The 27266-nt window shown below is 38.0% G+C and overlaps 1 protein-coding gene across 1 annotated transcript in view; it reads right to left on the minus strand.

The window, feature by feature from the left end:
• The window catches only part of PKHD1L1 (PKHD1 like 1), a 152328-nt gene that overhangs the window by 12839 nt on the left and 112223 nt on the right, over positions 1 to 27266 (minus strand). The window contains 13 exon segments of the mRNA XM_087447119.1: positions 1510 to 1645; positions 4164 to 4321; positions 6817 to 6984; positions 7226 to 7458; positions 10462 to 10627; positions 17063 to 17179; positions 17260 to 17371; positions 17930 to 18052; positions 18134 to 18282; positions 22098 to 22188; positions 23741 to 23862; positions 24907 to 25036; positions 25955 to 26058. Of these exon segments, the coding sequence (XP_087303245.1) occupies positions 1510 to 1645; positions 4164 to 4321; positions 6817 to 6984; positions 7226 to 7458; positions 10462 to 10627; positions 17063 to 17179; positions 17260 to 17371; positions 17930 to 18052; positions 18134 to 18282; positions 22098 to 22188; positions 23741 to 23862; positions 24907 to 25036; positions 25955 to 26058 (1809 nt within the window).

Raw genomic sequence — 27266 nt, forward strand, 5'->3', positions numbered from 1 at the left:
GAACGATAGAGTACTTGGTACCAAAAGTGTTGTTTTAAAAAAGAGTTAAATTTTGTGAAAATTAAGCTGTAAATATGTGTAATCATTTGTATATAAAAAGGGATAACACTGACTTTCTTAGTTTATAAGGAGGCAATACAGTATAATGGTTAAGTGCATGGGTTCTAGAGCTAGACTCTGTTCAAGTCCTTGCTCTGCCCTTACCAGCTTTGATATTGCCATGGACTGAACTGTGTTCTCCCAAATCATGTGTTGGAGCCCTGACCCCCAGTGTGAGGGTATTTGGAGACGGGCCTTTGAGAAGTAATTAGGTTTAGATGAGGTTGTGAGGATGGGGACTTCATGATGGATTAGTGCCCTTATAAGAAGAGATACTAGAGAGCCTGCTGTCACTCTTTCTGCCAGGTGAGGGCACAGTGTGACTGCGGCCATCTGCAAGCCAGGAGGAAAGCTCTCACCAGAACCTGACCATACTGGCACCCTGATCTCGTACACGCAGCCTCCAAAACTGTGAGAAAATAAATTTCTGTTTTTAAGCCACCCAGTTTATGGCATTTTGTTATGGCAGCCCAAGCTAAGACAGAGACCTTGGCAAATTACTTCACCTCCTTGTGTCTCAATTTACTCATCTGTGCCTACCTCATAGGGTTATTATTAGGATATAGTAACAGTGAGTTATAATATACAAAGCACTTAGAACAGTGCCTGACGCATAGTAATGTCTCTGGAAACATTAGCTGTTCATATGATTAGTAGAAATAGGACTTCCTCCTTAGACGGTAATGAAAATGGGTTATCCATTCACACTCTCATGTCTAGCTTATATTATGACCTACAGCACACATTTATGTAATTGTTAGCCAAGATTATGGGGCACAGCTAAAAACGATGATAAGTAGCACAAGTGGAATGAATGTACTGACTTTATTACCACTCGGTTTAACAAAAAGACTTCAATGAGTGGCGATAAATCCTGGTTTTGCAAATATTAGTAAATGGGTAAGTTTAGCCTCTTGCACATATTTCATTTAAATCCAGAGTTTACTTTATAATATTTACTTCATGGTTTTCAGTTGATGTTATACTAGCTTTCTCGGCAATACTTCTGGTGACTGCCAATTAATTTAGGCTTGACCTCTATGAAATAGAAGCAAAGCAGAGATAGGGTAAAATCTCTAAGCAAAATCTCTGCTGTATTCCATAGGAATAACTGAACTAACTGTGTAGAATGTGCACATTCTCAGGGGGCAAAGGAATATCCATCATACACAAAAACCTGTATCTGCATGTGTGCAGATAGGTCAGAGATCCACCAAGAGTGATCCTTCAGGATACACACATTATAAATAAACATATGTTAGTATTTGGTGGACTATGGCTAAAAACTTATTTTCCCTTGCATTAGTCAATGGCTAAGGAACTAAAAATATTAATAGTGAAATGTTACAAAGAATTTTATACATAATTAAGTACACAGACAATGTGCATTGTATTTTTTTGAGGGAATACCTGTATGCAGATGTCTATTAAGTTCACAGTGTCTCTGTTGGGAATTCCATACTGTATTTTGGGGGCAGACCAATGTATTGTTCACATAGACATCCAAACGCTGAAGTGTGGGGAAAAAAATTCCTACCAGAACAGCCTGTTAAAAACAAACAACATTTCTGTGTCTTAAGAGACCAATGAAACAGAATATTTAGAATTTAGCACTTAAAAATGTCCTTCAACTATATATACCTTCTGTAAAATATTAAAACTAAGTTATATGGATTTAGGATAAATGTTGAGCTAAAACTTTTAAATGGACTTACATTCAACCATTCATACAGATGTTACAACTTAACTCTTAATTGATGATTCTCAGTAGAAAAGTGTAATGTAAGAAATAAATTATTAGAGGAGTATCCCTAAATTAAAGAAAGTGTTCCTTTAAAAGATAACAAAGTTGGCCCCGTGGCTTAGCAGTTAAGTGCGCGCGCTCTGCTACTAGCGGCCCGGGTTCGGATCCCGGGCGCGCACCGACGCACCACTTCTCCGGCCATGCTGAGGCGGCGTCCCACATACAGCAACTAGAAGGATGTGCAACTATGACATACAACTATCTACTGGGGCTTTGGGGGAAAAAATGAAAAAAGGAGGAGGATTGGCAACAGATGTTAGCTCAGAGCCGGTCTTCCTCAGCAAAAAGAGGAGGATTAGCATGGATGTTAGCTCAGGGCTGATCTTCCTCAGAAGAAAATAAAAAAAAAATAGATAAAAGATAACAGAGTTGCCTGAAATATAGGCTTTCAACTCCAGGGCAGGGGGAAACAGGGAACTTAGCAGTGCTCTGTATCATGCACACAAAATTAGGTACTTAGTGTTGAAAAAAATGGTTATCTCTGAGAAAAATTTGGTAGTAAGACTGATAAAAATCAGTCAAAATAACTACCTCCCTGATTCCATTTTGTTCATTTTTCATTTTGTATTCTTCACATTTCATGTTATCAGATATAACGATGAAGGAGACTGGCTTTTGCACAAAGCACAGGGAGGAATTAATAAGGGATCCAATAAGCTATACATAGTTTTGGAATCTTCTTTTGAGATTGTCTAGAGAGGCTCAGAATATCAACAGTCACATGACTTTGTAGTTACCATTCTTATTTTTAAAATTAAAAATATTCTCTTTCATTCAAAAATCAAGTGCCTATCTGATTCAGGCACTATTCCAGAAGCTCTCAAAAGTCCCTGCCCTATTTGAGCTTACATTCTAGAGTGAGGAGAGAAACAATAAATAATAGAAATAATGAAAAGTAAAGTATGAAGCATGTTAGAAGGTGATAAGTGCTATGGAAAAAAAGAAAACGTAGACCAGGGTACAAACAAGTAGGAGAGCCAAGTGGGGAGGGGCGATCAGGGTAGGCCTATTGAGAGAATGGGAGTTGAGGAGATGGGGGAGTTAGCCACCTAGGATAGAATGTTCCAGGCAGACTCAACACGTGAAACATAGCCCCAGGTGGCAGTGTGTCTGGTGTGCTGAGGAACAGCAAGGAGCCCAGGGTGGCTGAAGGAGTAGACGTCAGAGAGCTAAGGGATGGGGGAAATTCTCATGGGGCCTTGTAGGCCATGGTGAGGACTCTTGCTCTTGTGCAAAGACCAATGGGGAAATTATTGCAGAATTTGGGACAAAGGAATGATCTGGTCTGACATATTTTGAAGGTATCTCTGTGGCTATTGAGGTGAGAATAGACAATAGAGGGGGCAAAGGTAGGGCAAGAGGAGGAGTTGGGAGGCAATTGCCTTAATCCAGGGAAGAGATAATGTTGGCTCAAACTGGATGGTGGCACTGGAGGTGGTGAGAAGCAGTCAGATTCCGGATATTTTGAAGGGAGAGTCAACAGGACTTGCAGCTGTCTTGGATGAGGAAGGTGAGAGAAAGAGAAGAATCAAGAATGGTTCCAAGGCTTTATCTTGAGCAGCTGAAAGGATGGAACTGCTATTAGCTGAGAAGGGGCAGCTGTCTCCTTTCTCTGCTACTCCTCTCTCTGCTTCATCTCATCAGCCTCCTTTCTTCATGTTCCTAACACTCTGGAACTTTCAAGTCTCATACTCGTAGAAAAGAAAAGTCTATACTACAAGACTACTGTTTAACCTCATACTCTTCTCCCATTGACAAAATATATATGAATTTAATCATCCCAGCTGGATTCAGCTTATAGCAAAGATTTGACATTATTGAAGATATTTTAGATAACGTGCTGTGATCTCCGAAGTAAATCCCAAGGTGTATTTCTGACATATGTATATAACAGCAGCATGGAAGATTGAATATATAATTCCAAGTGACCAGTTTTAGATGTCACTATTTTTATGTAAAAGTTCAGGTTTGCTTGCCAATCACACAAATCATAGGCCTCGCTTGTCACGCCTCAGACATAGAGCAGCACAATCAAGTGCATATGGGGGAGAGGGGTTTGGTACTCGTATGTGTTCTCAGCCTGATGAAAACTTCTGGACTAATAGTATTTTCAGTAGTACCCTGTTGGTCCTTGAAAATGAGTTGTAAAGCTGATGATGTTTGAGAGAACAGGGGAGGAGATAAAGTCCTTGGCAGATAGAAATATATGCAAATAATCAACATTGATAACTCTTAAGAAATTATTTCTATCTTGCCCTACCTTATTATGGTCAACGTTAAGCAACATCAGTCGAAGATTCTGAGGACTGATGCCAGTGAAGTAAACTTCATAAGATTTGTTCAGAGCCACAATGCTATGAAACAGGGACAGTCTTCTCTGGCACGTGTATCCGGCACACCAGCCATGATCCTGTGGGCCTACAGCCACACAAAATGAAAGTTCATGTTCTGTATTATGAATATTATTAGTGCAAAGTCTGAAGAGTAACTGTATTAAAAATAAATTGCAGTGTTCAAGTTCAGCATTTATAGCCATTATCCACCCACCCGTCTAACCAATGATCTAAGCTATTTCTCAAACCTAGGCTTAAAAAGGAAGGCAGAGAAACAATTCCTCCCTACCCCTTTACTTTTACACTGCCCAGGTAAAAAGTATTGTTGAGGATTTGTACTGGAAGGTCATTGAAGGAAATAGTAGATGTACATGTCTCCCTACTTTAATAATCGTATTTAAGCCCAGGTCACATGGTGAGGAAGAAAATGCTTGATTCTTTCTCCTACCTATCAAATGTGAGTTTGGGTGGGGAACCAACTTTCTCAGACTCTTTGCTGAGAAATATGCTGTAACAGAGTTAATTTGTTAAAAACAGAGCCTGTACCTGGAAAACATGGACATTTGTATGCCTGAATCATTGATTCATTCATTCTTTCTTTCACTTACTCATTTGTTCACTAGTTACTTTGTAAATTCAACGAACTCTTAAATTTGTTTTTTATTAAGTCTTTGATCTTCCTTCATTGTTATTTTAATAAATTTTTGTTAAAGACTGTGATTATAGGTACTATTGGAGGGTCATCATCATTAATGCACTGAAGCAATCTGAGAAATAACACTCCATTAAACCCTCTAGAAAGCCAAAAGATGGCGGATGCTTTTCTGCTTGAATCCAGACATTTCCAGAACGGGTGTAACGTGACTTTTGTAGCAAAATTCTCTATTTCACTTCAGTTTTAAAGTGGCTGGGATTATGATGAATTTTCTTGATGTATTTATTCATTAGCTTTGCTCAATTTCCTGGCTTACTTGGAATTATTATCAATATTTATAACTGAACTTCAATTGAATTTTAAATCAATATAAACTTCTGAAGCTCAAGTAGAGCATTACCTTTTCCTTAGCATCCAAAATATAAATCCTACTTTCAAATAAACCTTCTTTGTGGGTTTTGAAAACAAACAGAAAGAAATTTCTATGTACAAAATGAAAAATTTAGAGTGACAGAAGCCATATTTTAAAAATAAATAGAATTGAGTATTAAAATTTAAAGGGGAACTTTAGTGGTATTCAATCACTTTTATCTGGGGAACTTTTTTCTCACCTAGTGTAATGCATCCCAAGCTTCAGTAATTCTTCTAACACCTTCCTAATTTTTGCCATACTACTATCATCTACTTATGACTTTTCTTTAAATTGACAGTCACTTTTAAAATTTAAATTTATTTTAAAGAGAAATGTCATGTCACTATTGTAAATAGAATACTTGTATTGCCTTTCAGAAAAGGAAAATGTAAAAATAAATAGAATTAAATCTTTCTCCACCCTATAAAACAGAACAATTTGAAAATATCTCCATTATTCATTGACTAGCCTAAAATTCTTCCCACATTCTCTCTGCTTTGTAAGATCTGAAAGGCAGCATTTGAAATTGGGTGGATTGCAGGTCTTAGAAACCAGGGAGATTGTATGGTGGGGCAAGAGAAGTGGCAAGAGACTTAAAATTATGCAATTTTGGGACACCCTTGATTTAGTTCATTTTATTCTAACACATTTTTAAAAATGAATGTTTTTGTGGGGTACTGGCTAATTTGTTGAATCTTTGAATATTTCAGTATGCGTTATGACACTGCCAGGGCACAGAAATCTTTCTCATCCAGGTTATATGCCCCTTCAGCACTTGAAAGACTCTTAAGCCTTCTTAGGGACTAATCCTTGAGCCCCCCGTGCTATTTCAGGGATATACAATGAGTCCCTGCCCTCTGTTTTCAGTAGCCTTTAGAAGATCATCTTATTTATTCAAAAAGTCCTGGACTCCTTAGTTGATCTGAATCCCCATGGAGACCATTGCCTTCCCTTTGTACTAGAGCTACCCATGACCAGAATGGAAGGAACCTAGACTCTGGAGCTGGACAAGATGTTCCTGACAGTCCAAGCTATCAGGAATGAAAAACCAAACAAAACAAAACATTGTTTCAAGATTAAATCTTCCAAGGTTTAATGAAAATGAAAAACAAGCAGGCTGAGAATACTCATTCTCAAGTATTCCAAATATCACATGATCAGTTTTTTAATTTATGTAAGACAAACTGTCTTTTTGGAGACGCTCATTTTTTTCTTAAGAATATTTATGCCACCTTATTACTATAGATACAAAGATCACTTAAGGATTAACTTTCCTCCCCTTCTTCTTCTAATGGTCAGTTTGGAATAACTGTCCTGACTTTCTCATATGGCAGACTGCTGAGAAGTCAAATCTCTCTCCTGCACATAGATATAGATCTTTCTTACAAACATAAGACAAAGAAGTCCTAATGTTTGCTAGTTTTATGTCATAAATAATTGATGAGACATCTCCATTCATGTAATCAAGAGTGAATGCTTTGAGTAAGTCTAGTTGTTTACATTGAACACCTACCATTAATGAGATCAACATAACCATTGCTCACTATAGCCACTGGTGAGAGTCTGCGAGTTTCTGTGTCAGAATCCAGGCTTTCCATAACCATCATTGCATATTCCATCCCAAAGCACCGATAGCTCTGCCATTCTGGAATGTATTTACAGGTTGAATCTCTAATAATTCCTAGAAACACAGGTATATACATTTTAGCAATGAAAAGGAATCTCTTTGCAAGAGCATCCACGTACTTTTTCTTGTTATGTAAGATTAATAAACAGAAAATATAAGTTACTGATTGAGCACATCAATCATTAAAAATAAAAGATTGAGTACATAAATTATTTAAAAAATATTTTAAAAATAAAAATAAGAAAAAATAGAAGTTTCATGAACTTGAGGACAAACAGAATAAGATCCAACGAACCTTTATAAGGTGCTTTCTCAGTGACAGGAATTCTACTTCCATTTGGGAATGTGAGCATCACCTTAGGAATTCTGTAGTCTCCAATTCCAAATTGGCTATTTCCATTCCATTCATATTCTGCTTGAGGTATCACCGAACCAGACTTCCCCAGAAAGGAACCATCCATATCTCTAAGAAAAGATTTTCTTTTGGCATCACAAACCATGTCTACACAATCAGATGGATTCACCTTACTGTGGAGAAAAGATAAAACATATGAATATTTAGATTTAGTATCCTTCCCCTGTTTCTAGAGTATTTGATAAGAGAGTAACCAAAAAGAATTGATCGATTGAATCTTATCATTTCTTAAAAGATTCAAAGCAGGACCAAGCAGCATATGTAATTAGCATTGTAATGAGGTCTGTTTTCCATTGTGTTGATTTGGTCTATTATTACGAATTCATTAACATTTCAAAAGGACAAGTTATACCTGTGGGATTTGAATTAGAATTTCATTTTGCTATTCCATATTTTGTTGAATGATAGATTTCAAATTTGTGCATTGCTCACAATATACTAACATGGCCCTGTAGAGCAGGTGAACAGTTAGTTACTCTGTTTTGCAGGACGTAAAAAATCCCTGTGTTGGCAGGGAAGTCTTTATATTTTTTCCCTTCCTTCTCTTTTTTTATGGGTCTTTAAAAATTATAAAAGTATTGTATGCTTACTATAAAATAATCTAAATGCTTTATAAAAATTCAGTCCCCTTCACCTTCTTATCTCAAGCTTTTAGGCTCTTCATCAATTGGAGATTAATATATATTCTTATACACTTGCCTATGTATATACAAACAGATATACTTGGATTATGATTTTTATGGTACATATTTTAGTAACCATTCTGTAGATACCTAAACTGTAAGAGATGAAATACTATAAATTCATCATGCAATTAAACCATAGACGGTAGTCTGCCTTCATCTTGAGCCACCTGGAGTGTTGATTGTTAACTGGTTATAATAATAAAACAGCTGCATAATTTGCAATGTACTATACATTGTATAGTATATATGGTACACAGTATATTTGTACTGTATCATGATATATAGTATGGGGAAATATAATTTATTCCAGAGTTATAGCAACAAATAATAGCGGAAAGCTCAGATCTATTAGATAATATCTAGCATCTCTCTCCCTTTTTGCTATAAGGGAGACATGAAGCTATAAGTTATCCCTTACTATACTATATTCGTTTTGGAGATGATTTGAATACATATTTCTGTAGTTCATGTGTTCTTTGTGTTCAAGTATGTGCAAAGTGCTTTTTCTTTTTGGTGAGGAAGATTGGCTTGAGCTAACACCTGTTGCCAATCTTCCTCTTTCTGCTTGAGGAAGAGTGGCCCTGAGCTAACATCCATGTCCATCTTCCTCCATTTTGTATGTGGGACGCCACCATAGCACGCCTTGATGAGTGGTGTACGTCTGCGCTCGGGATCCGAGCCTGCGGACCCAGGCTGCTGAAGTGGAGCGTGCTGAACTTAACCACTACACCACCGGGCTGGCCCCTGTGCAGAGTGCTTTTGTGAGCAAGGCTGTGAGTGCCCAGTGGCACTCTTATATTATGGCTTAGGGTTCTGTTTTACTTCAAGTTCCAAAGAAACAGAACCTGAGAAGTGGATTTTTGTACAAGTGAGGGAATCCTCTCAAAAGGGAAGGAGAGAGTCAGAAAGGACAAGGGAAAGAAAAGGGAGATGACAATGGTCTGTAGTCTAGCTTTGATCTGGTCCCATGGGAACTCCTGGATCACGAATTACACCCAGATTTGTTCCCACATTGAGACAAGGAAGCTGGCCATTTGTACTCCTGTATAAATTAGTCATTTTCCATGGACTGCAAGGAAATGATGGTAAGGAGGGCTTTAACCTCCCAAAGCTATTCCCGTTTGACTAAGAGCAATTTTCTGGAAAATAGGTTATTATTAGCTAACATTTAAAAAATTTGAGGACTGGTGAACTGGCTAGTAAAAGGGATCTGAGAGAGCACCAACAGCATCCCACACAAGCACAGAACTCAAGGACATTATATCTCAAAGTGTAATATTTTCTTCATGACCTAGATATTAAAATTATATATCAAATCTGAAAGATTCAATGATAACTAAATAGGACCTAATAAATTTCTAGTGGGGAGAGGCTCTACTGAGGCAAAAAACACTGCAGTTCAACAACTAACAGTTAAATGAGGAGGTGTGGGGTTGGCATCAAAACAAAATCAGATAAAATCAAACTATTTATGAAACACTGCATTTCTATAAGAGACGTCTATCTAATCAAACAGGATTATTCCTTGTCTTCTCCCTATACTGAAAACTATCAAAGATCTCTGGTAGAAAAGTTCTTTCCTCCAATACTGTCTTACATCTAAATTCCTGGTCTGCGCCTCTGAGAAGGAGCAGCAGTTATTGGCTATGATTCTTTCAAGACTTAGAATCTAAGTGGTTCAGCTTCTGGAAATATTCTGACACCAACTGACCTTTGTGATTGATAATTTTATTTATTTATTTATTTATTTATTTATTCCCCCTAAAGCCCCAGTAGATAGCTGTACGTCATAGCTGCACATCGTTCTAGTTGCTGTGTGTGGGATGTGGCCTCAGCATGGCCGGAGAAGCAGTGTGTCGGTGCGCGCCCGGGATCCAAACCTGGGCCACTAGCAGCAGAGCGCGCGCACTTAACCGCTAAGCCACAGGGCCGTCCTGACCTTTGTGATTGAAAAATCACTGTTCTAAGTTTCTACATATTCTCAGTCACGGTGATTATAATGACTGACACTTAATTTCCAGGTACATGTTGGGGGGGATGTGATAAGATATTTGAGAAGTAACAGGAAACAAAAGAGATAAGGAAAAGGGAAGAAATTATAAAAATGTCTCTTACTCTGAATGACTATTAATGGAGAGATATTAATATACAACAAAATTCTGACCCCGTCTCTTTTATGATTAATGATGGTATTATTTTATCACAAAAAAAAATTGTATAAGAAAACATACATATTAAGGCCCAGCTTCTTCAACTTAACTGAAAACACAGATATATTAAATAGTCTTAATTTTCATAATGTTAATTAAAATTTTATAGAAATGAACAGTTACGTTAATATAGAAACTTTCTCAGATCTATGGCAGGGGAAGAAAATCATGGAAAACTATCACGACAAGGATGAAAAGACTGAGTGTTCATATATTTTACCTTACATCAGGCCTATGTATAAATATTTTTGATTGTTCCATAGTATCAACCAGCTGTATGTTCTTCACATGGATTGGATGCTGTAAATCCTCATTTAAAGGGTTAGTAATGAATACCACATTAGTTTCACCTGAACAAACATTTTTAAATCCAACAAATGTTGAATCTAAAACATAAATGATAGAAAAATAATTATTTTCTATAGAGAAAGTGATAAAATCAGTTTCATTTCATACACATTCCACCAAACACATCAATTAACACTGCATTGAACATGGAGCTTTCACCTTATGTGGCACATAAGTCCACCACTATTTGTCGTAGATTGTTGCCTCCCTATATCAACACCATTGAGTAGGCCTCTCCCATATTTTCTCTGGGCTTGGTGTATTTTCTCTGTGATTTGCTTTGGACAATGGGACAAGAGCTATTGTGGTATAAACAGATCTGAAAAGTGCTTGCATATTAGGGCTCTCTCTCTCTCGGTGTTCTTGGGAAATTCCATGACTTCCAGCATGTGAATTAGCCTAGGACACATGTGGCTCAGTCCTCCCCATTACCCCAACCAATGGCCAGCACCAACCACCAGACATGGAAGTGACACTATCCTTGACTAACCAGCCCCTAGCCATCCTGTAAAGTGATGGCAGCCTAAGAAATAATCCTAGGTGAGACCGGCAGAAGAACTACCCAGCTGAATAAAGCCCAAATTGCCGATCCACAGAATCATGAGCTAATGAATGGCTGTTTAAGGCCTCTAAATTTGGGGGATGGTTTGATAGGCAGCAAAGGCTAACCGAAACACTGTTATTCTCTTGGCTTTATTGCACATATTGTGTGGCCAAAAGATAAAACTGACTACATCTGAAAACTTAATCTCCTTTGTACTTAAAATGCAATAACTCAAAACAGAAAAAAGCAAAATGTGACTCCAAAAATTCTTAAAATCAGTATGTGGTATCTACTACCCTCCTTGATTACACTTTCTCCTAAGATACTGTATGTGCATGAATATGAGCCTGTAGATGAGTAGTAATAAAATACCACAGTAGCAGATGCTGTTTGTATCCTGTGCAGGTCTCCTTTACTGGTCCAGTGTACCCATCTCTAGCTCCTATAAGTGTTGGCTGCTAACCATTCATAGCTGCCTCCTTCTCTGGAGAATTGACCTTGACCACTTGACAACTCCCTCTCCTGGGAGACTATGCCCTCCTCAACACCACCACCAAAGGAGTAGCCATGCCTCACTGACAAGGGATACAGAAGGCCTTCTTGCCTCAAGGCGGGGAAACTAAGGTGTGCAACTTATGCTCCATAGCTCCCTGAGGTATCAAGCAGGAGCTAGACTCCAGCTGAGGCCATATCCTGCCTTAGCAACTTCCTCTGCCCTATTCTACTTCCCTCACTCCCTTTCTCATGAGAGCACACCTTCAACGAACCACTTGCACAAGATTCCCATCTCTGCCTCTATTTCTAGACTACCTGACCTAGACAGCTGGTACCAGAAGTGGTCCTAAGATACACACTGTAATGATGCAATAATGAAGTTAGATCATTTGCTGACTAGATGGGAATGAGGACCCATTACTGGTGGTAGCTGGAGTACTGAGAGTCCCCAGCATGCTGTAATAGTGCAATTGTTAAGACTTTCACCTGTGGTGAACTGGGAAGGCATCTAAGTGGAAGGAGATGCTCTGGCTTATACAGTAACTTTTTTTTTTTTTTTGTGAGGAAGATCAGCCCTGAGCTAACATCCATGGCAATCCTCCTCTTTTTGCTGAGGAAGACTGGCCCTGGGCTAACATCTGTGCCTATCTTCCTCCACTTTATATGGGACGCTGCCACAGCATGGCCTGACAAGTGGTGCCTCAGTGTGTGCCTGGGATCCGAACCCGGGCCGCCAGCAGCGGAGTGCGTGCACTTAATCTTATACAGTAACTTTGGCATTGAAGTGGTACAGAGGAAAGAGTAGCCACAAAGAAACTAGAAGTAGGTGACTGTGGTTGACCATCATTGATGCTTTGAAGAGACAAAATACAAGCTATGATGATCAGTCACAAATTCAAGGCAAACCTCAGGACCTAATCATGAAACTAGCAGCACATTCATAGAAAGTTGAATTCTCAGCCCTGGCAAGTCTCCTACATCAAAGACAGGGCCATGATAGAAGAGGAGTGGGACCCTGAGTTAGGAGGGGAATATATGGGAAAATGCACTTGAACCTTGAAATCGCAGATTCCCTTTGAATGCCCTGGATCTGAAAAAGTGGTCCACTTCACCCCTATTAGAGGATAGCTCTCCTGCCTTACTTGTTTGAAATCATGCAGAGACCTCAGAAGAGGCAAGTGTCTTACAAGGTAAATCTTGCCCTTCTCAGGATCTGTCCCCATCTCCCCTTCTAGCAAACAGAGCAATAACTAGGGTCAAGCTCGACATGGCCTGACTGGGTAATTTCTAGACCTGCTATGGGATGAGAGGGAATGATGATACAGGAACTTGTCCCATGGCTCCTTTGATGTATAATCCCTCTCATCCCATAGCTGGCCTAGAACTTCTCCCGTCAGGCAGGAATATTGGCAGGAATCAGGAGAATATGTCTGGGAGTAAATCGTGATGGTGTTGGATCAAGGGGGACAGAATATAAGCTGGATAAGGGAGAGTGTGCCAACATGGATGGGGGTATTCTTCATGTTGCTGGCACGGCTTTTCTAAGCTTGGAAAAGATGATGGTACACATTAAATGAAGTAGAATTGTGAGAATTCCCATGGCAGACTGTGGAAGAAGGGGCCAAAAGGCTCTGAAAAATGGACATATAGGAATGAATCTGTTATATACAGTCATCTGTCACTTACATGATATGTTCTGAGAAATGCATCATAAGGTGATTTTGTTGTTGTGTGAACATCATAGAGTGTACTTACACAAACCTAAATGGTATAGCCTGCTACACACCTAGGCTATATGGTACTAATCTTATGGGACTACCGTCGTATATGTGGTCCATCATTGACCAAAATGTTGTTATGTGGTGCATGATTGTAATGCCAATGCATTTCAACTCCAGCTAGTGACGGCCTTGAAAGAGTGGTGGTGTGGGCAGATTATACTAATGGATAGAAATTTGAGTAGCGCACAGGGTGATCTACTTTGTGTGAAGAGAGAAGTGGTCTGAGGTAAGGATAAACATGGACTACAGGAAGTGGTAACTGACTTAGCTGGTTGGTCAGGGGCCAGGAAGGAACGAGACTCTATGATTAGGTAAAAGGAAGCCTGGGAGGAAAGCATGTGGCCGGGGCTATGGGAATGAACACAAAGGACACGTTAATGATCACCAAAGAGCATCCACTACAGAAGAAGCACTAAAGAAACAAAGGAACAGGATGACATGGCCAGTAGATGTCTTCTAATCTCTGTCCTTTACCACTCAAATTCTTGTGTATTAGGTTTAGGAACGTAGCAGCCTTGGGGTGGAGATGGAGTATATACATGGGCCCAAGAGCATGGGCTCCTTCTTTCCCAGGCATAATATCTGACCTGACTTGCCAGCCACAGAGACCAAATCTGAGTTTCCAGTACACTACCATTCCTCAGGAAACCAGTCAATTGAATCAAATTTCTTCCACCCTGGAAAGGGTAATAACTTATCCTGCTTGGGATTAATTTGTATTCCTGGTATGGGTTTTCCTTTGCTGCTTACAGAGACTCAGTCAGCACCACCATCCTAGGGCTCACAGAGTGATCTAACTGCATGAGATCCTGCATACCATCACCTGGACCAAAGAACACACTTTTGGCAAAAGAGGTTTGGCAGTGTGCACATGACAACCCCCTATGCAGCATCTGGAAACTGTCAGCCTAACAGACTGGTGGAAGAGTCTCCTGAAGGCACAGCTGAGGTGCCAGCTTTGGAGATGACAATGTGCAAGAATGTGTTACTCACCTAAAACCAACAGCTATTATATGGTGCTGAATTCCCCAAATATAGTATGAGCACTGGTAGCAAGGGCTGGGAGGAGGAATAACTTTGTTCACCAACACCTCTAGAAACCCACTTGGGAAATTTGTGTTTCCAATCCTATAATTGTAGGTTCTATGAGTCTTGGGGTCAGGGTTCCCAAAGTGAGAGTGATTCTACCATGAAACATAGTAAGAAACTCAGTAAACATAAAGCTATGGTTACCTCATGGTTCTTTGGGTTCCTTGTCAGCATTTACCATTCGTCATGGGTAATGGAGCCTGATCACCATGCAGAGGAAGGGCTACTACTACATAACAGAGGCAGGGAGGACTATGTCTGCACTCGCATGACCCACTGGGGCTCATGCCCAGTGTGGACCGTAGATGAGCAAGTACAGCAATCATGGCCTAATAAGGGAACAGTAACCTGGGCTTATTTACAACAGAGATGAGGGTGTGGGTGAAGCAAGCCATCTTGACTAGCAGAAGTGCTAGCCAAGGAGGAGGGAAATTTAGAAAGGGTGATGGAGAAGGGAGATGATGAGTATCATTCATGGTCTTGGGACCGGCTGTGGCAGTGTGACCACTAACCTTCTTTTGATAACTTTTCCCAGAAATTGTGACCATCCAGGATCCTGGAGAAATCATGTCTTGGTGGGACAAACTTAATACAACTAACTGAAGGAACGAAGCAAGTGGATCTGAGTGGGTCATGGAAAGGACTGAAGTGGAGACAAGCTGGCGCACCCATCTCCCACCTCTGTGACTATTGACTGCTAACAGATCAGAGGGGCCATCTTTTCCAGAGACTCAGCCTTGGACAAACAGGAGTCACGTCACCCAGGAAAGTCAAGACCCTCCTTACAGTGGCAGATGTATTCACTCACTTGGGGGTACAAATTGCCACCACTTACCTCAAATGTGAGATCAACTCGGTGGCAATTTATATGCCAGAGCTCCCAGTGGGATCAAGTGAGGCCCTTCTCCAGCTTATACCACATCCTGGCTTAGCAATTTCCCTCGTCCTATTCTGCTTCCATCCCTTTCTCCTGAGAGCATTTCTTCAAGAAAATACTTGCACAGAAATCCTCATCTAAGGCTCTGCTTCTAGTGAACCCAGCCAAAGACAACCATGATTTATATATTATCTTTTACAACTATGTCTTATAAAAGAAGAACAGTTATTTGTGTTTCTTCAAGATATTTTTATTTATAAGGTTCTATTTCATAAGGATATTTTTATTCCTATATGATATTTATAATATTCCAGAACATATTTTTAATTTATTGAACAATATATGTTCAACTAAAACTTATATATCATGTTAAATAATTTTTGGCAAGGGTATCATCATTACAAGTAACTCAGTGCATTTCTGGGACTTAAAGTTGTGAGAAATAGTATGTCAAAACTTAGATGTCTATTTATTAAACCACTTTCTTCTAGGAGACTCTGGTTAAAATTATCATGAAAGGGAGACTTGGTAAACTGAAACAGAGAATGCAACAATGTATTTAATGGGCAAAATGAAGATAATTGATATGTTCATACATTAATTTATACATAATTATTTTACATTTTTAAGCAGGCAGCCTGGTTCGGTGAAAGAACAGTGGCTTTCAAGTCAGAAGATCTTGATTCTAATCCTAACTCTGCCAATAGCAGTGGGATTTCGGCAAGATTATATGAGCCCGTAAATTATATGAGTTTAAATTTCTTAACTTGTAAAAAAGGATAATAATATATAACTCTACTTATACAAAAGGGCTTTTACAATTTATGGAAACTAATTAATATTTAAATCACCATATCGAAGAACATGAAAACACCAATGTATAAAGATACATGCACCCTATGTTCATTGCAGCATTATTCACAATAGCCAAGACTTGGAAGCAACCTAGGTGCCCATCAAGGGGAGGAATGGATAAAGAAGATGTGGTATACAGTGGAATACTACTCAGCCATAAAAAATGATGAAATCTGGCCATTTATGACAACATGGATGGAACTTGAGGGTATTATGCTAAGCAAAGTAAGTCAGAGGGAGAAAGTCAAATACCGTATGATCTCACTCATAAATAGAAGATAAAAACAACAATCAATCACATAGAGACAGAGATGGACTGGTGGTTACCAGAGGGGAAGCGGGGAGGGAGGGAGGCAAAAGGGGTGATTAGGCACACGTGTGCTCTGATGGATTGTAATTAGTCTTTGGGTGGTAAACGATGTAATCCACACAGAAATTGAAATATAATGATGAATACCTGTAATTTATATAATGTTATAAACCAATGTTACCACAATAAAAAAATATATATATACACAACGCTACTTATATGAAAGGGCTTTTACAGTTTATAGAAACCAATTAATATTAAATCATGATACCAGTGTTTTTTCTGTTGTTTTAGAAGGAAAATGAAATGTCAATTCTTTAATATATTTGAATTTTGCCAGGGAGTCATTCTTGAAATTGACTCTGATGTCTGATTTCTTTGCCCGTCATATTGAGCAGATTCATATACAAATTCATTTAAATCCTTATTTTTTACTAACAATGTTACATGAATAGTTATACTCTACATATTCTTTATAGAACTTAATTGACTAGATGTGCCAAAGACTATGTTTAAACTTGCCTGAGACGTCCAAAAGGCCACTGATGGCGTTGTAACTCATGATCCCTGCATGGGGTTTCCGGGGTGCCATGTTATGTGCTGAAGCAAAAGTAGGCCAGCAAATCCCACTTCTCCCACCTTTTATAAAAAGAAGAAAGTTAATGAAATTTGAATATGCACTCAGATGAACACCAAAATTAGAGATCTAAAATTTTCACCTGATGGAGGTCTAGAACTCCGATGGGCAGCGGAAAGTTCAATATTGGGATCATCATTAGTTAGGACATCAGAGCAATTAAATTCAGGGCTACTTCCAATGATTAATGAGCTCTGTTAAAAAAGATTCAAACAGTAAAGCTTTAATAATAGCTTTTCCTAAAGGAAAACATAGTCATGGATAATACTGAATTCCACTGTAGCAAAACACAACCTGTAAGTTTGAGGAGTGCATCATTCATTAAACCAAGATGAAAAAGATGTGATTTCTGCCCTGCGTGGAATGACACTCAAAGTGGGAGGGGGAAGACAGGCATGTAAATAATTTTATATAATGACATGTTATGTTTCTATGATAGAAATATGTCCAGGGAACAGTAGGAACAAGGAGGAGTGTCAATGCTACCTAAGCTGGTCCAGGAAAGACTTCATAGAGGGAATGTAAATTTAACTAACTGTGGCAAAATTAGCAGATGATAACCTAGAAGAGGTGAGGGAAGAGGGGAGGAGAGAGAAGGACGGAGAGCTTCCTGGTAGAAGGCAATGAGAGCAAAGACAGGAGGTTTGGACTAGCCGGGGGTAGAAATCAAAGAGATCATTTGTATTGGTCCTTCAATAATTTTACCCTTCTTAGAGTTGTTCCTCCTTCGTGTGGCTGTCTTCATTTCTTACCTTAATTTGCACTGTTTTACTGGAAATTTTGTGAGATACAGCAGCTGGCGTGTAAATCATTGAAGAAATGGCCATTCCATTGTCAACCAAGGTCACGTTATAGATATACACACTCTCTGTCGTCTGTAATACAACTTGTAGATTACACAGTACAAAATACAATCATGAAAGAAAATAAATAATCACCATCTTGAATCAGTTTACCTGAAAATAAATTCCATAATCCCAGCATGTCCAAATGGTAAATCCCTGTATAAGAGAACATCCAGGAAGGCCGTCTTGGTTCATATAGATACCATACAAACCTCCATGGGCTTCGTTGTCAAACCACTTTTCCATGGGATTAAACTGACCTTGGAAGGAAATACAGAACCAGAGAATTAACATTACAAGTCATGTCATATAGTTTTATAAGCAGCATTGGTCAAAGTTAAAATTCTTTTAAAAATTAAATATAAAATTGTTATGCAAATTTTAACAAGATGATCAAATATTTTTATGGTTCAGCCATTTATGGTTTACTCTATTTGGTATTTACTCTTATCTAATTTTGTCCCTTCACTGTTACTCAGAATAACTGTATACTCATTTGCAAAAGTTTGGTTTAGTGTTAGCACCCTTAATTTACTATATCTGATTAAATCAAACATGAATTTCACTAGAAAGAGCATGAAGTTAGATTAAAACAAGGCTAAACTTGAAACAAAGGATACCACTTGCTGTCTGTGAAATGCTTCCCCTGCACACCTTTTTGTTGCTGATTCCTTCTGGTCATCCCATTCTCAAGTTAAGTGTCACTGCCTTGGAAGGCCTTCTCTGACTACCTGATTCAAAGTAGCACCTCATTCACTTCACATGGCAATTAGAATTTTTTTCACTTGATATTTTATCATTACTTATTTGTGAATTATCCGTCTCCTTTCTCCTATTAGAATGTAAGCTTCATGAGAGAAGACACTGTGTCTAGCTCATTCACCACCATGTTCCTAGAGCCTAGAAGGTAATGCTGAGAGAGGTGCTCATTAAATATTTGTTCAATTAACGTATGTATGATCTTGGGAAAGTTGTTTAACCTTTCAGAACCTCAGTTTCCTCATATATAAAAAGCTTTAATGCCTACTTCAGGATTGTTTCAAAATGAAATGAAATAACTCATGTAAAGTGCCTCAATAAATGGAAGCTTTACTCATTATTAATATATAAGATAACAAGTGGATTTTTTTTTTCGTGAGGAAGATTAGCCCTGAGCTAACATCTGTCGCCAATCCTCCTCTTTTTTTGCTGAGGAAGACTGGCCCTGGGCTAACATCCGTGCCCATCCTCCTCTACTTTATATGGGACGCCACCACAGCATGGCTTGACAAGTGGTGCGTCGGTGCACGCCCAGGATCCGAGCCCCAGGCCGCCGGAGCAGAGCGTGCACACTTAACTGCTATGCCCCAACAAGTGGATTTTTATGAAAATTTTACTTATGTCCATATCAGATTAGTAACCCTAGTAACTCCCTCCCAACCAGGCATAAATTGGAGGATTCCCTATAAAGAGCAGCAGCACCTCCTAAGTTGTACTTAGTACCAGCTCTCATGTCCAAGTCTCTCTGTATCTGACTTCCTCCTATTTTCTATTGATTTTCCTTTCTTCCTAGTCCTTTGGGGTTGACATTTGACTTATGGTCTGCCTGGTTTCTATTTTGTTTCCTCCATAAGAGGCTGTTTGCATTCTCTCCCTTGGTTCCATACAATGTAGCCCCGTGGACAAGTACAGCTCCACCCCTGGACCCAGCGTGGGTCATAGTTCCCTTCCAAGCATCCCAGCCTCTCACTTCTCTGGGAGATGGATTGCATAAGTTGATGTCCCATTCCAGGAACTTGAACCCTCAATTCCTCTATAAGGTCTCATATTTCACTTCCTCTAAATCCAAAACCACCTTATGAACACTCTCGATTATTTAGGAATATCAATATAGTCAATGAAAAATGCATTACATGGCATTATACATATTAGCAAATACTCATATTCACAGGTCATATGTGGATTTTCAAAAAAAACACAACAATACTTCAAAAAAGTTGTAGAGAAATTACAAATTTTAAAATGTTAAGTCAAAGAAAAGCCAATTTAAACTGTTGGGAACTAAAATATCTAATAAGAGACTATATCAAGGAATCAATTGAATCTGTTGACAAAGTTGTTTTATTCCTTCAAAATGTATTTTGCACAAGAATAAAATTAGCTTAAGCCCAACAATTTTTCAATTCGTTGAAATGCTGATTCAAAGAATCTTAAAAATAACGACACTGAGATAAAAAAGTGAACTGTGGAACGGACGTAAATCTTTCAGAGAAAATTCCATTTCCTTTAAATTTCTCAAGAGGTAAGGCCTGCAGCTCTATTAGTTTTTACTTTCCTGATCTGATAATTCACTTTTTTATCTGATAATTCATTTACCTAGTTGAAAGGTTAAGAAGCGATAAAAAGTTATAAAACAATAAGTCACCAGTCACCCTGTTCCCACTCACCTTCTATGACTTTTTGTTTTTACACTGTGTTTCTGTAGGTAAACACAAATACCATACACATTTCCTTCCCTTTCTTCCACAAAACATATTATACACAAAACAGTATTATATATACTGTTCTGCAATCTCCATCTCTCACTTTAGAATATCCTGGATATTTCTCCATATCAACACATAGATATGTATCTTCCTCCTCCTTTTTTGGAGGGGCCTAGTGTGCCAAGGTTTGGCTATATAACTAGCCCACCATTACTGGACACAGGGTAGCTTTCAGTTTTCTGCTAGTACACACAATGCTTTGATGAATAACCTTCTTCACAAATCCTTTTCTGACTGCTGTAGAGGCAAATGTTAGATTACCAGAAGTGGGAATGCTGAGTCCAAGGGAAACGCCTTATAATTTTGGTAGCCTTGCCACTTTCCCCTCTGTAGGGGTTATATCGTTTTGTGCTCCAACCAGCAATGTGTAAATATTCTTGTTTCCCTACAGCCTTGCCGTGAGAGCAGTTGTTCAGCTAATTCTTGAGGTTTACTCATCTGATAGAGAGAAATGTAGCTGAGAACTGTTCACGTCCTTTGACTTTTTCAGGCTCGCAGGCTTTAACACATGAACAGCGAGCATTTATTCCTTTAAAGCAGAAGCATAAAATAGTGGCATGCCCCCATAAGTATGTATCTCTATGCTTTGAAGTGCTCCTTTTGGGAAAGTGGTAGTGGGATGAGGTACTCACTGTTCTAATACCAGCCAAATCAAAAATTTCGGTTGCCGTTAGAGTTTTTGGATCATAAACATGGAAAACACTTACTCTTAAAAGCCTATTTTTGGGGGGACGTCTAGTCTTCTTTTATTCCCTTGTTACTATTGGTCAAAACCCCTGGTCCTATTCTGTCCTGCATCTCTCTGCTGATCCCCTTTCTGTTTATTTTCATTTATCCCACTGCTTCCTGCCCAAGTTACTCTCTTTCACTCTTATTGTGTCTTTCCAATTCCATTGGACCCAACTGTCCCCCAAGCTCTACTTTACCCTCTCTTTTCCTCCCTTATACTCCCTAGTTCACTCTGTCTCTCTGGTTATCCCTCTTTGATTTTCTCTTTCCTCCTTACCTCCCTCCACAGTCACAGGGATAGAATAGAGATACTCCTTGTCCAGGAAGAGCTCACATTCCAGTGGGATCAGGAATGCAAACACACCTTGGCAGGCACAGCCAATGGGATAGGATTTGGACTGAAGGACATGGGGGTATCACAAAGACAGGGCTGGTTACCTCCTTCAGTCTGGGGCTCAGGGACCTCCCTGGGGCAGTGACTATCAAGGGGAGGCCTGGGTAGTAGCAAGGCCCAGCCCCAGGAGGACGAGGATGGCGAAGGGGTCTCAGGAGAGCACTGGGGACTGCAGAATCCTAGGACCAGAGGAGAGCGTGGCATCCTGGGACTGCCTAAGAGGGTTGATGTGGGTGAAGGATGAGAAGAAAATCGAGTTTAATTTTTTCTTTAGACCCAATATTCTCTAAAATAATTTAGCTTGTTGAGTTCTTTCAGCATCCAGGAGAAGATAGTACATATTCAACTTACAAACAATAATTATTTACTTCTAACAAATTTGGACAAGTTCTTTCCTAGTTTCAGTGACTCTATGCCAAAGACTTACTTGAGCAATGTTCACCATCTATGCGGTATCCAGCCCTTCCAAATCCAGCCACGACGTTATTTTGTAAGACTGTATTGGTCCCTCTATTTATCTAGATAAAGAAAATGCTTTGAGTCAGGCTCTTACACAATTATACAATGTGAGTAAGTATGTAACATACATAGGAAAACTAATTATGACTACACTTGCAGGAGGAAAAATTTAATTCCTTATTCGCCCATTCAAATTTATAATACAAATGAAGTATTGAAATTATCTTAGGTTCTTGGTGTAAAACCATCACTACATACTATACCTTAGACTTCATTAGAAAACTCCATTAAAGAGATTGTTTTTTATTTCAGTCACAAAATTCACTGGATGTGGTTCAATAAGGCATAGACCAAATTCCAGTATTATAGCAAGATTACAAGGATTTTACCACTCTTTTTGGTGATATTCTGTTATCAATTTGATTTATGAAGAAAAAGACAACTAAGGCAATTACAGTGGACCATAAGATTCAATAGTGGCATTCACTAGTTTAAATAAAATCTGCTATAATAAATAACTGGGTTACCATGAGTGTCAGGTAATTACTAAACAATTTTATTTTATGAACCTTAAGTCAAAGTGGCGGAAAAGGAAAAGAATAGAGCACAGAAGATTTAGTTCTTGCCTATGGTGTCAGCAAAACAGTCAAGATCTCAATTATTTAAAGCATATTAAACACTTTTATTTTTAAAGATTGCGATAAACATCGAGTTAAATGAAATTTCTAAAAGTAAAATAAGTACCTTTTCTTTCAAAAGATATAGATAACTTGAAAGAATTGGAATTGACATTTGATTACATTCTAACATCTATAAATAGATGAAAAGAGAACATTATTACCTCATAAATGTATACTAAGTCGCAGGCTTTCAGATTTTACTTTAGGGTGATTATTAACAGTTGCACAAAAATAGAACTCAATCTTATCCCATCTTTCAAAGAGAGCTATTTTTAATTCCTTTTTGTTCCTATGGCATAGGTAAATAAAATAAAAATAAGAGGAAGCTGTGTTTCCTCCAAATCCTTTTTCTGCACTTTCTATTTTCTTGCCTGTAATCTCACTCTTCACCTCAATAAAGACCTATAGTAATTGACAAAACTTCATGGGAAACAAGAACGGTCCGATTAGTAATATCAGATAAGTGTAAAACACTTTGCATATAGAATCATAAGAATTTTAGATGAGAGATTTTAGAGATGCTATAGTCTATCATTCTAATTTTCCATATAAATATGGAAGTAAACTAAATCCAGAGTTAAGTTGTAATATGTGCAAGGCACTCAGTCAATTAGCAGCAGAGAGACCCTATACTGGAACTTGAAAGCGATAATTAACGTTGGAGAAGCAAGGAAATAGGAGAATTATTTAAACCAATGGACATCAACACAAAGAAAAATCCAACAGCTATTGGAGCTCACAACATCTTTTAAGAAAATTCATTCACTCCTTTACTTAGCTCATTCTGTTAGTTCATCAATCTTTATCCAAGGAAGAAATGGTTTTCAATGACATTTTGAGATTTACAATTTCTATAGAAAGTATAATGTTCAATAAGGACATTATAAATTATAACTTTGTGTAATTATAATTACAGATTTGTTCGCACTACCTCAATTGCTGCATGCCAGAGAGTTGAACTTAGGTCTTTTCTGTTCTGGTAGGTTCCAGGCCAAACTGAAAGTGCAACCAAATTTCCTCGGACTCTGTTGGCATCCCCCCATATTCTTATGCCTGTAAAAAAAAGAAAATCCCTCCAAATACATATAAATTTGTAATGAATACTATGGGGAATGTCTTTCATTTTTTTCCATGAAATTAATTTTCCTGTTTGAGCCTGACAAATGAACCTCTTAGATTTTAGAGTGAGCCCTCTGGATTCTTCAATAGTGAAACTCGACCTCTTTAATAGACTACCTGAATTAGAATCTTCTGGGGTGCTTGTTAAATATGTGGGTCCACAGGCTCCACCTCAGATTTTAGCAAACACACACATAAATTTATACACATTAAGTAAGTTTGTATTATGCTTTGTACTGATATTCAAGAAAGGATAATCACCTAAAATTGAATATAATTTTTATAAAATAATCATCTTTATTTGTGAATCGTCTTTTTGATTGATATGTGGGCAGTATTTTAAGTCATAGCAACTTAAACTATTTGTGATTAGATAACTCACATAAGATCATGGACTGGTAAATAATTCTTCTAGGGCTGTTCTGTCCAATATGGCAGCCACAGCCACATGTGACTACTTAAATGTAAAGCAAGTGCAATTAAATTTAAGTACAATTAAAATTAAAAATCCAGGGGGCCAGCCCAGTGGCGCAAGTGGTTAAGTGCATGCGCTCCGCTGTGGCGGCCCGGGGTTCGCCGGTTCGGATCCCAGGTGCGCACTGACGCACTGCTTGGCAAGCCATGCTGTGGCAGCATCCCATATATAAAGTGGAGGACGATGGGCACGGATGTTAGCCCAGGGCCAGTCTTCCTCAGCAACAAAAGAGCAGGATTGGCAGATGTTAGCACAGGGCTGATCTCCTCACAAAAAAAAAAAAAAAAAGACTGAAAAAAAAAATTAAAAATCCAGTTCTTCAGTTACACTAGCTACATTTCAAGTGCTTAATGACGACATGTGGTTTAGTAATTACCATATTAGCACAGATATAAACCACTTCCATTCTTGCAGAAAGATCAATTGGACAGCATGGCTCTAGAGTTTACAGACAAAATTGCCTCAGAAAGACATTTAATTTGGATCATGTATTATTATATTACCTTCCCCCACTGTAAAGTGAATGATGTTATCATCTATGTCCAATCCATCTGTCCCAAACACACCAATTGCTGGGGAAAAGCCATTGTGAAATGCACAGCCTCGAATATAAGATGAGACATGTTCTTGAATCTATAAAACATTGAGATTCAGTGAACATTTAAAAAATAAAATTAAAATATATTTAAAGAAAAAAATTAAAGTAAGTGATTTCAGGAAACAAACCTTGATAAATAAGATACTCAATTTACATTCCATTAAAGGAGATGATTTCCCAGTAGGTCTTTTAATCCTGGGAAATTTCCATATATCTTGAATGTATGATTAAATAAGGCAAAAAAAGTATGCTTATTTGAAATACAGACAAAACATTCTCAAGTACTTTTCTATGCATTTATATTTCTATCATTATAAAATGCTAAGCTACTAAAAATTATTTTTCAGAATATTTTACTATATGATGAGCAGGGACTTTTTTTTTAATTACAGAAGATGATACTCTCAGCAACTGGCCACAATTCAAATGTCTATAGGAACCAGTCCATGAGCAGGTTAGGGGCTTCAATTTTAAACCTACAAGATTATTTTTTATTTCTGTAGGAAACATGAACTCTCTCATTTTTTCTTAAGTCACTAGCTCTCTCACAAGATTTATTTTCCCACTTTTGACAGAGGCATGGATATACAGACGTGTTTCATTTGAGAAATTTAAGCAATACTCACATTAATAAAAACTATTTGGAAATATTTTTGGTTATTGCAACATAAAATGCAGATGTGAAATACTATTATAGATCTTCATTTCTTTCATCTTTGCACTCCTTTTTCTATGGTTTTTCACTAACCATAAATAAATGCATGAAATACGTAGAATCAAATGCTACTACGAGTCTAAAAAAGTTAATGGGAAAAATATCTAAGAAAATTTTATTATATTAGATTATAGTCTTAGCAATTCTAAGATATGACTAGTAAAGGTAAATGAAAATAAAATCAAAATCAAAATATTTTATTTTGAATATATGCAAAAATTAAAAATAAAGTACAAACCTGTCCTAGGTTAAGAAATGTCACAGCATATCTTGGATCTGTGCTAGCCCTGAAGCCTTCTTGACCACTGTGATAAAATTCCACATTACTTATTCTTGCATTTCCTGGGGGGGGAAGGTAAAATTAATTTTTTCCCTTAGAACAGAATGAAAAATTTGTGAAAACCTACAAAAGTTGTTGTAATTTTTCACATTACAAATGTGTTTTCAAATTTTTCATAGAAATCTCATTAGATTTTCTTTGCTCCTTTAATCCAAATAAGGCAGTATTTCCAAACTTTTTTTTCACTGCCTCCCCTAAGAGACTTTTTAGACATTTTTTCTCTAATAGCCTCCTTTCCCCATGAAATTTTAATACCACAGATATACTATACATCTGTTAATGTATGGTGGCCCTTTGAAAGGCCACAAACCATTGTTTATCTAAGTTTTTTATGTCCCCTAAGAGCCAATTTTCACCTGGCTGGTGGTGATACTGTCCCTGTCGAGAATGCATGCCATAAGGCACAAGGTACAATTCACCTGACATTTCAATTTTGATGCTCTAAAAGACTTTTAAGGGCATTATCTTTACATAAGCTCTTCCAGAATATGCATTGCCAAGCATCTGCTGATCAATTTGTCATAAGTACCATTGAGGTGACAAGAGGCAATTTCATAGATTAGTAGTGACAGCAGCAACAATCCATGAGGGATGACTCTGTGCCAAGTGCTGTACACATTGCTTAACAGGCAATGTGTGCTTTAATTTTCATCGAACACTCTATGAGTTAGGAACTTTTATTATTCCCATCTTCTAGATAGGGAAACTGAGGCACAGAGATTCACAGCTGATGAAAAACAGTAGAGGATATTCCTTGTTTCAAAAACTGATATCTAATAAAATGCATTGGAGAAGAGTTATTTTGTACTAGAAGAGAAAAGTCTGTCTCAAATTCCAGGAGCCAGCAATTGGATGTATGGTAGAGACATTAGGATAATAAGATAGAGACAAAGAAATGGTTACTACAGACCATCTGGGCCTACAAAAGCCATAGATGCGCTTACTTACATCACAAAACAATTTACAGGAGCAAGGAAAGTTTGTCATGGGAATAGAGTCTATCACGGGATTTGAAGTGAGACAGACATTGATTAGTATCCAAGGTCAGAGAAATTTCACCCCTCTAATCATCTATTTCTTTATCTTTAAAAGGGGGACAATATTATGCTACAGCACTATGAGGATTAAATGAGATAATATGTGTTAAATGCTTAGCACGGTGCCTGGGATCTTATATCATGATCATCATTACCATCATCCTTATCACTTA

Source organism: Ceratotherium simum, chromosome 23 (assembly GCF_057802395.1).
Source record: "Ceratotherium simum simum isolate JZ-2026a chromosome 23, ASM5780239v1, whole genome shotgun sequence".
Lineage (NCBI taxonomy): Eukaryota > Metazoa > Chordata > Mammalia > Perissodactyla > Rhinocerotidae > Ceratotherium > Ceratotherium simum.